General features: G+C 46.5%; 1 protein-coding gene across 1 annotated transcript in view; it reads right to left on the reverse strand.

Moving 5' to 3' along the window:
• Positions 1 to 1703: 1703 nt before the first annotated feature.
• UNC5C (unc-5 netrin receptor C) overlaps positions 1704 to 16665 on the reverse strand; it is a 252492-nt gene continuing 237530 nt past the window's right edge. The window contains exons 14-18 of the mRNA XM_039550969.1: positions 15688 to 15921; positions 10522 to 10671; positions 10123 to 10287; positions 6299 to 6477; positions 1704 to 6065 (exon numbers count right to left, since the gene is read on the reverse strand). Of these exons, the coding sequence (XP_039406903.1) occupies positions 5900 to 6065; positions 6299 to 6477; positions 10123 to 10287; positions 10522 to 10671; positions 15688 to 15921 (894 nt within the window). The 3' untranslated portion in view covers positions 1704 to 5899. The remainder of the gene's footprint in view (positions 6066 to 6298; positions 6478 to 10122; positions 10288 to 10521; positions 10672 to 15687; positions 15922 to 16665) is intronic.

Raw genomic sequence — 16665 nt, forward strand, 5'->3', positions numbered from 1 at the left:
CTGAATAGCAAAGAAAACAAATCCCACGAACCCCGGTAGAGCTGTGACATGGGAAGAGAAGGGAGAAACGTGATACACCTGGGTCACACAGATGTTTCATTTCCTGCAGGCCCTCCTTTGCTTTGGAAAGGTACTGAAGATACTCCTTTTTTTTTTTTTTTTCTTTCTCTTTTTTTTTTCCTCTTCAACAATAACAGAACATGTGTTAGCAAAAAGAGTCTACCACACAGATGTGAAAAGAGTAATGCCACAACTTCTCTCTCTCAGCTGTGTCACACTCCGTGTTTCAAAGTAGCTTATTGGCTCTCGGCTCAGGTGTTTTTGCAAGGTACCTTGAAAAATCTGTGGGGAGAAGAGTGTTTTGCCTCTCCTTCCTGATTTTGCTTTCCAGCCCAATTTTGCTTTTTATTTGTATTCTGCTAGCTCCCAAATTTACTGGCCAGAGCCAGCTGGCAGCAGCCAAAGAAGCTCTAGGGCCCATGCAAGCTTTTCTCACCTTGGGGCTCTTGTCCCATCACTGCTGCAGGAGGACCCTCCCCAATTACATCCTGCTTCCTCACAGGCATCCCAGAGCTACTGACATGGCATGCCATGACATGGGATGCTTTGGGAGTGGAGGACAGGCCCAGGGTGAAGCACATGTAGCAATTAATCTCTTTGTAAGCAGTTGAGGAGACTGAACCACTAATAAGTGCATTTAACCAGCACCACAGAAAATGTGAAATACCTATTTGGGATAGATGTTTGTGGGAACTCTGGATTATTATTATTATTTGCTTTTTTTACTGACAGAGTTTATCAAAGGACTTTCAGAGAAGGGATTTTCAGATTTCAGGGAGCGGGTGTCAAGTTTAAACAACAAGTAAGTAAATCAACAAAATGCTTCTATTCAAGCAAGGAGCCTGACCTGCCAAACGTGAGGCCTCATTTCTGTGGCCTTAGTTCAAGTCCAGTTCCAGTTACTTGCCAGTTTTTACTCTGTTGGCTTTTGACATACTGCATATTTGACGTTGCAGTGATGGTACACTGAATTTTGACCTTGACCTTGACCTTCTCATTCAAAAGTTGGTATAATAAGAGGATGCCCATACCTAATGTGAGAGCTAAAAGCCCCCAGCAGCAGTGTCCTTTGTTTTCTCCTCTTTATGTACACACACACTTACTTTACCTTTCTGTTGAAGTCCCACTTCAAAGGATGTCTGAGATACGTGCTTCAGCATTTAAAAATCTGCAGTGCAGCTTGTTTTATGAACTCAAGGTTTCACACACAAGCTAGGGATCAATTGCAGTGGTGACCCCAAAGTCAAGTCCTTGTGGGAGAAGGCCCAAAGGTTTGGTTTCCATTCTCAAACCACTCTTTGCACTACTTGATATCAAGCAAGCCAGCCTGCAAACAGTGGGTTACTTCATGGCCAGACGGGAGCCAGGGTAGTACCTGAAAAGACTTCTGAACACTCAGTAAGATTGTTTACAAAGTGCCCTGGACACAAGATTACAAAAACCCCAAGCCAACCTCAACAATATAATTGTGTTCAGAAATGAACCTCAGAGCTCTGGTAACTACTTGGTAGAGCATACAATGGTCTCAGGGCCCCCCCACCCCTCCCTTCCCCATGCCCCCTGCCCCCAAAAGAAGGAGAAAAGGAGAACCCAAAAGAAACTATTGTAGGTAGCAATACAAGACATTAGGACACTGTCCACAATGACAGGCTTACAGCATGTAGATACATTTATTCTATATGTAAGCAACAGAAATAGCAGGAAACCCAAGGAATGGACATGTTTTGCTCTGTGGGTATTGCAGACTCCAACGTCTCATGAGTGTCTGCATTTCTGCCAGCGAGACGGAAAAAAGTCTTGGTCTCCCAATAAAGCAAATCTTGACTGGAGAGACTTCACTGCTGCAAAATTTTCAAGATCCACTAAAACAGCACTTAGGTCTTGCACTGTTTAACAAGACACAGTGGATCAGTTGTGATCATAAATTTTGAAAAAAAGAAAAACCCCAACCGAACCCCAAACTTACCCTATACACTGACAGTCACCTTTACAAGAACACAACACAAAGAAGAAGAAGAAAAAAAATAAGGTGAAAAGGACTGCCTCTGATAAATGTTTCTTACTTGGAAATGAAAGGTTTTCCTTGAAGTCAGTAGATATTTTATATATATTTATATAATATATATACTATTTATAGCGCTAGCAATCAACATGTAATGAAGAGATGGTGTGAAGAGCAGCTAAGCTGCTCCAGTACAAAGCCAAAGGTGAACAACTAAAAGGAAAAGCATTTTAAAAAATAGTAATAACTGGAGGGTAGGAAGCCTGCAGCCTTTTTTTTTTTTTCTTTTAAAGCAGATGTGCTTACCTGACATAAAATCTTACAACCACTTTTAAAGAGTCAGTTCTGCCAGTCTTAGTCAGAGCCACCCCACAGGAAGCCTTTTCCCGTGCGACGTTGCTGTGGCAGCAGCGACACAGTGGAGTGGGGGCTCAGCCCCACGAGATGGCACTATGTCCATGCAATCCAGGCGGAGGAACTGCTGCTGGGTTTTCTCCCACCAAAAATAATATCCTGAGCTGATCTGGCTGCCCTTGCTTCCTGCCTGCTCTCCTGGGGCCAGCAGGATAGGGATGCTGAGTGGTGAACACCACCAGCCAGAGCCCTCTCCCACAGTGCATGCCCTGCCACTGCCGTTCCCCCTAGAAAAAAAAGAAAAAACTGAGCACAGTTAATGCAGGGAAGTGTGAGGTGAGGTGGGAGCTGCTGCTAGCAGCAGTGGCAAAGAACGGGTGCAGAGCTGCTGGGATGAGCTGTGGCTCTGAGGAGGAACCTTCCCGTGCTTCTTACTGCCCTGTCAGGGCTGAGGCAGCCCCAGGGGCCGTGCTGGGACCCTGTAAAGGCCTTTGGAGCAGATGCTGGGGAAACCATCCAGCCTGTGATTGCAGCAGGGGATTGCAGGTGGTTTCTGAGCAGTCAGGGTGGAAGAAGAGTAGCTTCACCACCCAGTAGCAGTCATGCTGCTGCCCTAGTCATGTTCAGTGATGAAGGGTTATGTTCTTGACCTCCAGCCACCTCTGTGGATGCTCCTCTTAATCAGAGAGTGCATTTTTCCTCTCAATAAATCCCCTTCACTGTGATGCTGGGAAAGGAAAATGCCCCAGAACACTGCGAGAAAGTTGTTCACCTGCCTCTTGCAGAAGGCATCAGAACACAGGTCAGAGAGCTGGCCAAAGGAACATCAGCTCACAGCAATACTGATAACTGTGAGACACTTTGAGGCCTGATCCTGGTGAGAAGGGTGCACGTGCTGGCCACCTGGAAAAAGCTGAGAGCTGGGGAGCACCAGTGAGCCTGGGGATCAGCCAACAAAGACTGAGCCAAAAAGGCCAAAGGGACAAAGGGCAGTTCAACTCCTGCAGCCGCCTTGGAAGGAGAGTCACGCAGGAGGGACATGTGAGAAAGGTGAAGAAGCACAAACTAAACACAACTGGTTGCACCTAAAGGTGGCACAGGAGGGAGAAAAGCTGAGACCTATCCTTAAGAGCCATTTTAGTGCTCTGAGTAAAAGATGTGGAGAAGGGAGCCCCAGTCCGATCCTCCTGATGCTGAAAGCAAAATTTCCATTAGCATTGCAGTAGGCTGCATCTGATGCCAAAGGCGAAAAAGAAGATGGTTGTTGAAAGGATGCCCATGGAATCTCCATATTAAGAGAAGGCGGGGCTTATACAAGCAAAATGCACACAGATGTTGAAAGTTACAATGCATGTGTTCTGGTCTCCAGTTTTTACTGAAATGCTGGTTTGCAAGCTGCCCGGTTACCTCTTACAAGGAAGGGAACTTTTTGTGCTCGCTACCTGGCGGTCAATCTAAACCTGGTCAGGGACCTGAGAAGTTATAAGCAAAAAGTGCCAAGCCTATGGAAATGTCAAATTGAAAAAGAGGCCAGATGAAATTTTCTTTTCATTTTGACCAATGACATTTTCAAAATTACCTTCAAAGGCGCGATCTGGAGAGCCTTGGGGAGAGCAAAATCAAAACCACAGAAGAGAACAAGCTAACTCCAGTCTCGGGAAGCGTATGGCATGGTAATGCACACGTGGGCAGGGGCATGCATGTGTGCACAACAGCAATAACCAGGGCCTGGCTGGAAACCTGGAGTGGATGGGTTGGGGCAGAAAGCATTTCTGTGCCAGACGTAGAGGACAGCTCAGTCTGGCAGTAAAACTACTGCAATCCTATGCGCTGTCATGTAGCAAAGAGAATTTTCACTGAGCAGAACAGAATACATTTGCAGGGACAACCACTTCTGGTTTGCTCCTTTTGCAAAGTTTCCACTTCACCTGTTTTCTGGTGGCCAAGAGGGCCATGGCTGTAGAGGGACAAGTGTTCCCTCGCCAGCCATCGAGGACTGCAAACATTACGGGAGGTGGTGGGTTTCAGTGAGACCTGCAGCTCTGTGGGGAACTAACAGGAGCTGCTGGCTCTTAGAATGCTACAAAACAAAACAAAAACTATGGAAGCCCACCTTGGATGCACAAATCAGGTGGTGGATGTCTGTGCCTCCACATGCTTGCACCTGTGGTCAGAAACCAGTGGTCTTTGTGTATTCGCACTGGGAGGCCATCTCTGGTTCACAGCCACCTCTGGACAGGGCTGCTTCTTGGAGCAACCTGGGGCACCAGGGTGGTGCAAAACATGCCAGGGTCCGACACTTGGTGGGTGAAGATCAGCAGAGTGTCCTCAGTTCATGCTGCCTTGGCTCTGGGCGTGGAGCACAGCAATGCTAACACAAAGTGAGCAGCCTGTGGGGGCTGGCAGAGGACTTTTGGAGGAGGAGTACAATGACAAAGGGAAGGACAGACGGCATAGAGAGGGAAACGTCTTAAAAGACCTTCAGGGAGGGGACAACAGGTTCCATAAAACCAGAAGTTATTCATTCTGCTGCTGACAAAATCAGAAATAAAGTAATAATGGTAATAATAATAGTCATTATAATCCTTGCCCTAGATACTAATCAGTAAATAACTATCATAGCAACTTCTCTTTTTTATTTTTTTCTGGGTTTCTCCCTCTCCCCTCCAACCACTCCAAATTGCATATCTGGCCCCTCATATAGCAAAGGGGTGGAAAGGGTGTGAATTGAAAATTAACTCAGATCCTTCATTCCCCACTGTCTTAGAGCTATTCTCCACACAGGCTCAGTGGGACTGTCTTGGGGAAGGAAGGGAACGTTTTGTGTGTTCCTGCTTATCAGCCAGAGTACCTGCTTTCCAGATGCACACCCTGATTTTCTTGGTTTGTTTTTTGTTTTGTTTTTTTTTTTTTACAGGTAGGTCTAGGAAACAGAACAATGACAGGAGGATCATTGCAAGACAACCAATGTGCGAATTGTATCCAAAATCTGAATTCACCAGAAACCAATAAGCTGAAATAGCCACAACCAACTGTCCATAGCCTTGTCTAGAATGGCTTTAAACAAAAAATATAAAGAGCCATGGACAGCCTCCTTACCCCTGTCCAGAATTTGATGTAAACAACATCCATAGAAACTGGGATTGTTAAGAAAGTTTATCCATATATCTGGATAGCAATAAAAAGCGTTTCCTAGGAAACTGTAAAAACCTGTACCAAGCAGTGTACAGCCAAGCCGAGAGGAACATTAGGTTGATTTATATTTCCAAGGTACAACTTTGCATGATCTCTTTCTGATCCTGTGATAATGTACAAGGAGAGCACGTGTGAAGGTCAGGGCTGGTTTTTCTTGTTTGCTTGCTTTCTTCTCTGAAATGTCTCTTGTGTAACTCACTGGTCTGGGTTTTCATTTCAATTCTTGTTTGCAATAACAGGGCATTACCGCTCCCTGCGTCTGTCCTTCCTGGTCATACCAAGGCTGCATTAGTAATTTCCTTCTGCTGCCAAAGAAACAACCGTTTCGTGTCTTCCCATTTCTTCAAGAACTGCTGCCAGCATGCTCAGGTTGCCATCAGGGAAATTCTGGGCTTCCCAGAGATCCAGGATCACCCCAGTGGGGCTTGATTTTGTAGCAAAATAATTTAAGTACCTGCAATGAGACAAAAGGAAACTCAGTTTTTTTGAGCTGCATGGAAACTATCTGAATTCATATGATTTCAACCCATCCCTGCTGCTGGTGCTGTCAAGGTGCTCATCCCCTGTGCAGTCAGCCTGACCAGCCTGTACATCTGCTTTCAGTGGGACTTTCACCAGGATGTTCTTGCACATACCTTCCTCCCTAGGAGCTTCCCTGCCTGATCACATACAGGCAACCCTGCTCACCTGTCCAGTTTCAGCTTGTGGGCCAGCATCCGCCAGTCATGGCCCCTGGTCTGGGGAGCATCCAGGCTGCTGCACAGCTTCTGCCTTATCGGGAGCGGGATGCTGAAAGCACTGGGCCCTACGATGGTGGTGATGGTGCCTGCTGTGTCCATGGGAGGATAATCGATGCCAGTAGGTTCCTGAGATTGGAAAGGCAGAAAAAAACCCATCAGTTTTGTTAATGGGTAAAGAGACAATTGTAGAACTACATCCTCTGAACCTCAGGGCTTTTACTTGCAGCCCTCTGCTACTCCAGTAAACGCTGACATAAACATGCTAGTCCGCTGGAAAAGAGAAATATTTATAATCAGCTATGGGTAGACAAAAGATTGTTTTTCCCTCCTCTTGTTTTGGAGGGTGAATTTTACTATAACTGGACAAAAAGGCCAGCTTAATTAATCACTTACTGGAAATAACAAAAGATCAGACACTTAGACAAATTTTGGAGCAAGTTGCTACTACTAGAGCAGAACTGGGCTTTCCTGGCATGGTTGAAAAGACCCCCTTCCCAGCATATTCCCAAGTGTCCCACCAAGCCAGCACCAGGCTCACACCACTGACATCCCTCTGGGAGCACCCAAGCCCTCTGAAGCCTCTGATGCTGTGCAGACCACAGACAGACAGTCAATACCACCCCAGGCACAAGCTGAGCCCTCATCCTCATGCAGCTTTGACTCTGAAAATAGATGGAGAGCATGCAGAGCTCAGGGCAGGGCTGGGGGTGGTGGGCGGCAGTCATTGCCCCCTCTCCCCAGGACAAAGGGGGCAGTGTGTTCAAAGGCAGTGTGGCAGCAAGGATTTCAAGGGAAAAGTCAGATCCAAAGCCAGCTTGTCCCCTGCAGGTGTGGTTTTGATGCTCTTTGATGTGGTCCTCCCAGCTGGAGGGGTCCCCCTGACACTGCTGGTAACACTACTGGGAATAACAGCAGTTGGCTCTTCTGGGCAAGGATTTTGCCTTCTCATTGGCCTGGATGGATTTAGTGCCTACAGCTGGTAGCTGTAGGACAATGGTAGCTGGTCAATTTGTGTGGCTGGGTTTGTTTAGGAACAGCGAGGTCCTGCTGGGACCATGATGGAAAAAGCAGCAAACGTGGCTGGGTCTGCCCTTGTGCTTCTCAGTCTATTTCTCAATTTGGTCTTCTTTTCTAGTAAAAATGGGGAGCTGCTTCTCCTCCCCCACTGCCAAATCACAGCCCCAGGCAGCCAGAAACACTCATGCTAAAGACTTGTCATTAAATGTCGATTTGTTTTCTCCTCTGTGGACTGTCTTGTTGCTTAGTGTCAAACTGGCTGTTGGGAAGGAGCTGTAATACCTGAAACTGTCTTAATGCCAGGCAGCTCCTGGCTTAAGTCGCAATCACAAACCCCCTAAGGAGTTCGCTGGAGATGCTCACAGTCCTGTGCAATCCCTGGTTTATCCCCCAAAAACGTATTCAGAGATGGAAAGGGGGGAGCCAATGTCCACGAGCAATGCACAGAATTAAAACTTTTGCCTCCACTCTTTTATCTACACCAATTAATTCTCTTCCACTGTATAAATATGATTTTTTTTGCCTTTTTTTTTTTCAAAGACATGGCATTTTAGGCAATCAGTGAAATTTCTAACCAAGGAAGGTTTATGCCACACTGTAATGCCCTCAACTAACATGTCGAATGTGGCATCTGTACTTGGGTGCCAAGGCTCTGCGTCACAGACTGCCTGCCCCAACCCCACTGCCCCACTGCTGCTGGGCAGCAGGCACTGCCCAGGAGCCAGGAAAAGGACATGCCTGACACTGGTGCTGCATGCAGGCTCACCTTCACTGGGAGATCAGAAGCAGCAGTAGTGTGGTGACAGTGCCATTGCAGGCAGAGAACCTTTTCTTTATATTCTGGGCCAAAGGACACAGGTGCTGTCCTGGCCCTCAAGGTGGCCTGCAGCCCCAGGGGCTTCAGGTTGCTGCAGAAGGGGCCCGGGTATCTGTGGCATTGCCCTGTGGCTCTTCTGGGTGAGTATCAAGAGCACAAGATAAAAAGAAGGCTTCAAAAATGAAGCATGGGAGACCCTTATCAATATTTTCCTCCTGCTTTGCAAATGTGTGTGTTTTGGCACTCACTGCATTTGTATTTTTGAAGTCCCAGTGGTAGACACTGTATAAAACCAGTATAAGACAGTTTAATCTGCAGAAGTTTTACATCCTTTGCAGGGGACTAAAAAGAAAGCCCATCAAGGGAGGATGCAGGAAACTGTGTTTCTAAATTTTTATCTCAGTGTGACAGAGGCAGAGAAACAGATCCAGCAATAAAGAAAGATGCCAGCACAGTCCTGCAATGCCTAACCACTAGCTAGATACCACTAGCCTAACCTCAGAAGAAAATGTGAGGAACCACAGCTATGGTTTCCTGATGCCTGGTCTGATGTTTTTATCATGCTTCTAGAGGCATACATTGGTTTCCAAGTTGCAGCTATTACCCCAGACTTATCATCAAATCTCTGAGTTTTAGGATTTTTTTCTTAGCTGACCCTATACTCCAGCTCTTAGCAGCCCAAGGTCCTCCTGTTCCTTGCTGGAGTTTGGGAATATCACAAGGTGTCAAAAACAAGGGGCAATTTTGCAGGAGGCAGCCTTGATCGCAGTGGTATTATTCACTCCCTCTATTCATCCTTGATGGATAGGATCACAGCACAAGACAAGAATATTGTCCTGTTCCTTCTGAATCTATTACCAGGCCCTATTACACACAACCAGCTGAAGATGATTATAGTGTATACTCGCATTTCATTAAAGTTACTTTCAGTTCTTTCTCTTCTCTGTGAGGTTAAATTAGTGATTACCTCAATGCAGTACTTATTACAATAATTGTTTATGATGCTTGTTTTACCATCTGTCCTTAATGCTGTGTAGTCCCCAGATGAATCTGTAACTTTACACCGACTAACCAAGCAGATGTTAGGGGTAATGGTGCTCACTGTCAGAGCCCTACAGCACAAGAAACTTTTGTCTCTGCTCTTGCAGCCCTTCCCCAAGCCAGCCAGCAGTAATTGCTGCCCAAGAGTCTGCTCCTTGTAGCTGCCAAGGATAGCAGGGATAAAATGCACCAGCACATTTGCTGGAGTCAGTGCCACTTCACACCTGAATATGTTGCTGCATCTCAGTCCTGAGCTTGACTGCCCCAAGGAACAAAAATTCTCCAGGTGCTACATAGCACTGGCAAAGATGTCCCCAAACTTATGATAATATTTCTTCTGGAAAATGTCAGACATCAAAAGAAAAATTGCCAAAGACAACAGTCAGGATTTGTAGCAGTAGCAAAATATGAGGAGAAGACTTTACTGCAACCAGCCCATCTGATATTCCCTATTGCACAGCAGCTATTATGTGGGATCAGAGGGGAGTGGCTCACGGAACATACAGCACTGACAGGGAACTCTCTCTCCAGGGAACTGTCAGGCATGATGGGTCTTGTGGACTGCCAAGGAAACAGCACCATGTAAGCTTCATGAGATGTGCTAGGGAGTGGTAGGCAAAGAGCTCCTCCATATAGACAAAGAAAGGCAGCACTAGTAGAGAGATCAAAGCTGCTCTCCTCTGCCTTGAAGGAGGGATGCTTCCTTCCAGATAAGAGAAACTAAGGAAAAATGCAACTGGAGATACAAAGCAATGACTTAATCCATTCTTTAGGTCCATGCCAGCAGTCAGGAGGAAACTGGAAAGCACTAAAGAGGTAGCAATGGGAAAGGTCATACCTCCTTGGCCTTCCCATGTTCCTGCAGTTGGACAGAAAAGTACACAAATATCATTTACCTCTGAGACAGAACAGTTGAGCTGGAAGATCTGTCCTTCTCCTTCGACCTGCCGCACACAGAGCTTGCACACCAGCTCCTGGGTATTCAGACTGAACCTTTCCAGTGTGAAGGTGCAGTGCAGGTTCCTCTGACATCCACTCCAGATGTGGTAAAAGGGAATCTCCTGCAGGAGGAAAGCAAAAATGCATAGTTAGGGAGGGATGTGGGGCCAAGGCATGGATGCTGTATGACCAGAGACTGCAGGCTCCATGATAAATGTGACTGCAAATGGTCCAGGGAAAAAAATGTTCATGGAACTACAGCCCGATTCCTGGTGTTTTTTAAACACACCTGTGTGTGACAGTATTTCTTTAAGCCTCACTGCTAACATGCAATGTGAATGTTTTGTTATGCTCACCTGGTATTTAGCCAGCAGTTTGCTCTTCCAGAGAGAATGGGCAATGTCATGAATGGAGAGACGGAGGTTGTGGGTGCTTCCCTTAAAATGCAAAGCTTTGGGCTCCTCCAAAAGCTGCCCGCCCATCTGCTGCTCAAGTTGGAGGACCTCCTGCAGTATTGCAATAAAAAGAAGAAAGTGGTCAGGTTTCACCAAGACAGCACACTGCTCTTCTGAGTCCTCACGATTGTCTGCTGTAGATGCTGTAACTTGTGTAACACAGATTAAGAGAATACACAGGCACTGTGAAGAATTGTGTGTCCGTGTGAACTGCATTAGTGGATCTGATAATAACCCTCTCGCCTCCTTCATCCAGAAGCAGCCCAGCAGTGATGCAGGCACCTCTCCCCCGGGCAACACAGTGTTCACTCACATGTCCTGTAAGCAGAAGCTCAGTTCTGTGCTGTTATATGGAATGCAAAGACTTTGCATGCAGTCACTGTTTGAGCACAGAAATAGATCAATCTTCCCCATTGCTCATCAAACTGGACAACTAATGGTAGCTTTACTATCTTGTTTTTGGAAACTCTAATTTGTGTAGGTCCTGCTGACATGGGACCTGTGTATACCACTGGTCTTTCAGCTCATGGCCTCCTGACAAAGCACCCCATGACACAGCAGTACAGGAGATAACAGACACCTGCACCGACACTGTCCAGCAGGATGGCATGGGAACAGTGCAAAACACTGTGATGGAGCATTTTGTGCAAACAAATACACAGGTTCAGGGCTACTGAAATATTGATCACATGATTAAAAGTCAGCAAGCCAAGGGTCTGGTCATTTTCTGAAGCTAAATATAAGCTTGTAATTGACCACAGTGGAATGTTGCCTACAAACAACCTAATTGTAGACCACATGGAAGAAGCCAAGTACAAAGGCAACTCCATGAGACCCATTAGAAACCAACACAGCCAATCTCAGTCACATTTAATTAAAAGAGTCAACCAACTAACCAGTCTCCTGTGGCCAAAGACAATCACACTCAGTGGGGGTGCTCAAGGAACACAGGGGCACGCAAAACCGGGATACCGCCCCAGGCCAACTAAAGGAGCCCCCATTTCAGCTAGCCTACTCCTGACCACTTTCAGGGAGGTAGTAAGCATATAACAAAAGCATCTGGCAGATCCTGAAGCTAAAACTATGTTCTTTTATTGGCCATTAGAGGAAAAGAAACAAAATCAGAAAACCTTTCAGATTAAGGTTATGCCAATGAACCAGTTACAGCTTCTTTCCAGTGCCACCTAATTACTTCATCAAGATGTCTAAAGAGCAATCGATAGTAATTATCTGATTACCATAGATCTTCATTATGTTCCAATTACCTCCCTGGAAGGTCCAGAAGATGACTGGTGGAACTGTGTGAGCTAATTGCAGATGCCAGCTCTCAGGCATGTGGAGCCTGGGTGCTGAGGAACTGCTCCTGCCTGTGCTGCACCAGCTCTGGGAGTTGCACTACTGTGGGGGGAAACTGCAGCATGATGCTGCACCATCCCACCCACCAGATCTGGGTGTCTAGTTTTAACATCCCACTTCTGGTAGCCGCCCTGGGCCACAGTAGCCCTTCCACATGCTCTAACTGGTGGATGCCAAGCAGCCCGTGCTTCTCCCATGCCACTTAGCTAATTAACTCAGAATTAATTTGGAGCCATGGCTTGCACAGCCCTTCAAATGCTCTGGCTGGTTCCTGCCATACAGCATTTTTTTAGAGCAGTGCTTATCCTGCTGGCTGGCCTCTCTGTGTCCTCCTGAGCCAAAACCTGAGCTGCATATTGCTCGCCCCATGCTGAGGTGGCTGTGGTCACCCTGCCCATTGTCTCTGATCACCCTGTGAGGCAGGAGTTACTTCCTAGGAGAGGGAGCTGTGTAAGGCATCACTCCATCACCCGTGACACCAGAACAGCCGCAGCCGGGACGCCCTCATTAAAGGGGCACAAGCAAACAACGGTGTTCAGTCCAAGCTGTGCCTGTCTTCAATAAAAGGAAAAATAAGCATTAAATAACAGAGAGAAGATCACAGGCCTATTGTGCCCACTTTTGGGTGGTTTTTTGAAGAGAGTTACTGTGCAGCACAAGACAGCTCGGGGGATGTCACCCTGCTACAGCCTGAAGTCCTTCACATGCCCCCAGGGAGGCAGCTGTTTCCATGTGTCTGGCTGCTCAGCCCTCACCAGGCTGCCACACAAAGGTCACATACCTCAATCTCAAAGATATACATCAACAAAGAGAGAAAAGCAGCTGGATTTCTTTATAGTTATCATATTAATACTTTTTTTCTTTCCTTTTCTTTTTTTTAACCTTGGACATCCCCTTTAAAGTGCAAAAAATTAGCCTTAAAAAAAGAGGCCAATGCTCAAGGTCACAACTCCCCTCACCCTTGCCCAAAAAGCATTTTTGTGAGCACCCCAACCAGGTGGCTCGGGACCCTGCAGGGCAGAGGATGGTGCACGTGTGATCAGCACCGAGCCCATGCTGCTCCATGGCCACCAGGAACCTCACTAAGCTGCTCCCACAATAACTGAGCCCTTATTGATGGCAAATCATTACACTTCCCTACTGTACTGCGGGTGCCGGCAGCTCAGCTGCGAGTGCTTACTCTGCATGATGAGAGGGAAAAGCCTGCTGGATAAACACCGCACTGTGTTTTATACTGCAACTACTTGTCTTCCTTTGGTGGCTGTTAAAACACATTCAGCATATGGCACACTCATTCCTAGTTGTAAATAATAACAGAATGCATTCGGTTGTCTATTAAAAAATGCACACAATCCCCTACAAAGGCTCTTCCAAAGCTCAGACAATTCAATATGGGAATATCGCTCTTCCCTACCCTTGCTGTGCTTTGCCCAGAGCAGCCAGCCTCAAGACACCGAGACATTGCAGCTGGTGCTTCACCTGCTGCTTACAACTTTTCTTTCCTCTCCGAAATACTTCTAACCTCAGGATCTGCTGGCCCAGCCCTGTCTGCACGCCTTGTCCACACACCCAGTGGTAACTGCCTGGTGAATGCCTTCCCTTTGGCAATAGGGCAGTGCCAAGGATGCCCTCCCAGCATGGCAGGGGCTGCTGCAGTACCAGCTGCTGTGAAAGCATGTGCCAGACACCCCAACCTTTTTTTCTTCTTTCTAAATACTCATAGATTGAGTCTACACAACACTGTCACACAGGGATGTTCAGTACACACTGGTTTCATTTACCAGTTCATATACGCCTGCTTATACAAACTGCTCCGTAGTCAGCCCTTCCATCTACATCTCTTTTACTCATCTACAGCTGGTTTACTACGCTTCTTTCTCCTCAATCTTCTCCTTCCCCAGACCTTACGCATCCAAAAAAGTGCAACTCATGCATTCGTAAGAGTCTGTGGCCAGCAAGTACATGCGCTTGTCCTCCTGCAAACCACCAGCTAGCTGGGTCTTGAACCCCATGGGTGCCCCTCCAGTCTTGGGGTAGACATGCCAAAGAGAAAGAAAATTAAAATGCATGAACTTGACGTAAAAAAGCAGTAGGTACTGGGATGATGGCCTCCTGACTTTGCTCACCTTTCCTCACTGAATTGCAATCTCACTTTGGGGTCTAACTGCAGCAGGATCCCAAGGACTGACCTGTTGCCCTCCCAAATTTTGACTGCAGCTTCTCAGGTGAAGGATAGTCCCCCCGTGTGGCTCTGTGCCTTTCCTGATCCCTTCTGCTGTCGCACTGAATTGGATTAACTTTACCACACAACTCTCCCCACAGTCTATTAGAAACAGACCAACAGCTCCTGAGTAATATTTAATTAGATTCCTCAGCTCTGACTGCATTAGCTGGCTGGAGAAGGCCCCTCCGACTCACTTATTATTACCCCAGGCCTTGTCAAACCCATGGAAAATTGTATTATGCAGCACAGGCATAAAATCACCAGGACCTTTGAAGTCTGATTGCTATGAAAGATCCTTTTCACTTTTTTTTTGGTTTTTTTTTTAATAGGAAAAACAAAAGGGAAATCGGACCAGGGAAAAGAATTTTTTCTAAAAGGCTGGTAACACCAATGCAGTGACAGAGGCCTAGTTCCCAGAGGACAAAATCATGCTGAAGTCACCAGGGGCCTGCTTCAACCCTTATACTTTGTTGCCTTTCTTACATATAAGAGTATCACCTCAGCAGAGCCTAGGCAGGCAAAACTTGATATCAGATAGTATCAGGGAGAACAACCAAGTGTACTGCCCTCAGTGATGGAAGTCACTGTTCTGAAAAACACAAACAACTCCCAGCCAGTGCATGTGAGTTTAAATCCCAATAATTCCCACGCAGACCTGGGTAAACAAAAGCTTGTACAGCAGCGGGATGACTCTGCTTAGTCAGGCTTTGAAATAATTTTGCTGCAAAGAGGCATTTGTGAAGTTGCACTAATTACAACTAAAGGAAAAAACCCCACCTTCTAATAAACTCTGTTGTGCAGTTGGAGCTACATATTTCATGAGTGCATCTATTATAGATACCGTCTGTATAAATACAGGTGTTTATAAAGAGAAATAGCAAGTCTTGTTACCTCTCCGCTCATCTGTATGTAGTGAGTGTGTGTTTGTGCGCATGCCAGAATTACGCAGGGAGAGTAAGGTTATCCAGTCAGGGATAGCAGCAGCTTTGGTTTATTCCAGTTGCGAATTCCCAACACAAAAAGCTGCACACGAAGCGGTGTAATAAAGCAGTATGAAAGCAGGCAGTGATTAACAGGCCAGAAGCTTCTTCTATCATTATCAACTATTTACAAAGAAGCAATTATATGTTTCTCCATCTCTAGGGAGCTGGCACTTAGCATTAAAAATACATGAATAACGAATGAAGCCCTGTGTACCTTATGGCCTTTTAATAATGCAAAAACCTCAGGATTCAGGATATGATACAGGTAAACAAAGGAAAAAAGACTGGTGGGCGGAAAATAGTGTGAGATCCTTATGCAAAGAACAATTTATAGTGTGGGGGTTCAACTGTAAAACAGAACCTTGCTGTCAAGCTCTTATTCTAATCAGAAGAATAACCCAGGGAGCATGAATACTTGAAGCAGAGGGTCTAGTCACTGCTATGACTGCAGTCCTGTGACGGCTGGGGAGGGAGAGGGAGAGCAAGGAAGAGATCAAGAACCACCTTAAGAGCATCCTGCGTGTCATCGAGGCAGTAGACCCGGATGCTGTACTCCAGCGAAGAGCAGGACAGCGGTCCAAAGATGGCCAGTTTGAGACGTTTGGCTGCTGCCTTGGTGACTGACTGTCCCACCAAGGCATAGGTGCTGAGGGTTTCTGTCAGGATATGGCAGGCCTCTGGGTCCAGCTGGATATAGCATGGGGTGGTGAAGTTTTCCTCTCCGACCACCACCACATCCTAAGAGAGAAAGAGGCCAAGTTACAGCATGTGACCCCTCAGAGCTGCTCTCCTTTTAGGCAGCAATGCCCCTTTTCAAGCTTGGATGATGCAAAAAGTCCTTGCTCTTTGCCCCTTAGATTAATCAAGATCTGTAAGTCCTGCTTTCAGCTTTTCTCCTGTGTAGGCACAGAGAGCAGATTTCTCTGGGGTGCTGGTGGCACTGTTGGGGGTCAAAAGCTCCCGCTGTCCTCACTCCTGCTTTTAAAGCCCTGGCCAGAGTTAGGCAAATAATGAAAATATCACCAAGATTTTATTGAAAGAGATATTGCACAACTAACCAGTTGGTGACCATGACTTAGCATCAGTAGTCTCAGGCATGCTGAATAAGTAACTGCCCTTCACTTCCTAAGCATGACAATAAAGAGTTATAAAAACTCAAGGAAGGAAAGTAATCTCTGCGATGGCCAAATACCACATCTACATGAAATATCACCTGCTGCTTCCTCAGAATAATCCTCCGTGATGAGAGTGCAGGGTGAAGAAAAAAAATGCATACTGCCTGAATGCAGATGACCTCCCCACCCTGGGCATACAGGAAAACAGCTCCCCTGCTAATTTCTCCATTCAACCCTGCATGTAATATCCTGCACGCAACACAAGGTGCTCTGAGTGGCTTTGAGAGGGAGCAGAAATGAAATGTCAGCAGCGGGTGACAGCCGCCTCTTGCAAAGCCACTAAGTGCCACAGGACGCTCAGCACAAC

This window comes from Corvus cornix, chromosome 4 (assembly GCF_000738735.6).
Source record: "Corvus cornix cornix isolate S_Up_H32 chromosome 4, ASM73873v5, whole genome shotgun sequence".
In the NCBI taxonomy this organism is placed as follows: domain Eukaryota; kingdom Metazoa; phylum Chordata; class Aves; order Passeriformes; family Corvidae; genus Corvus; species Corvus cornix.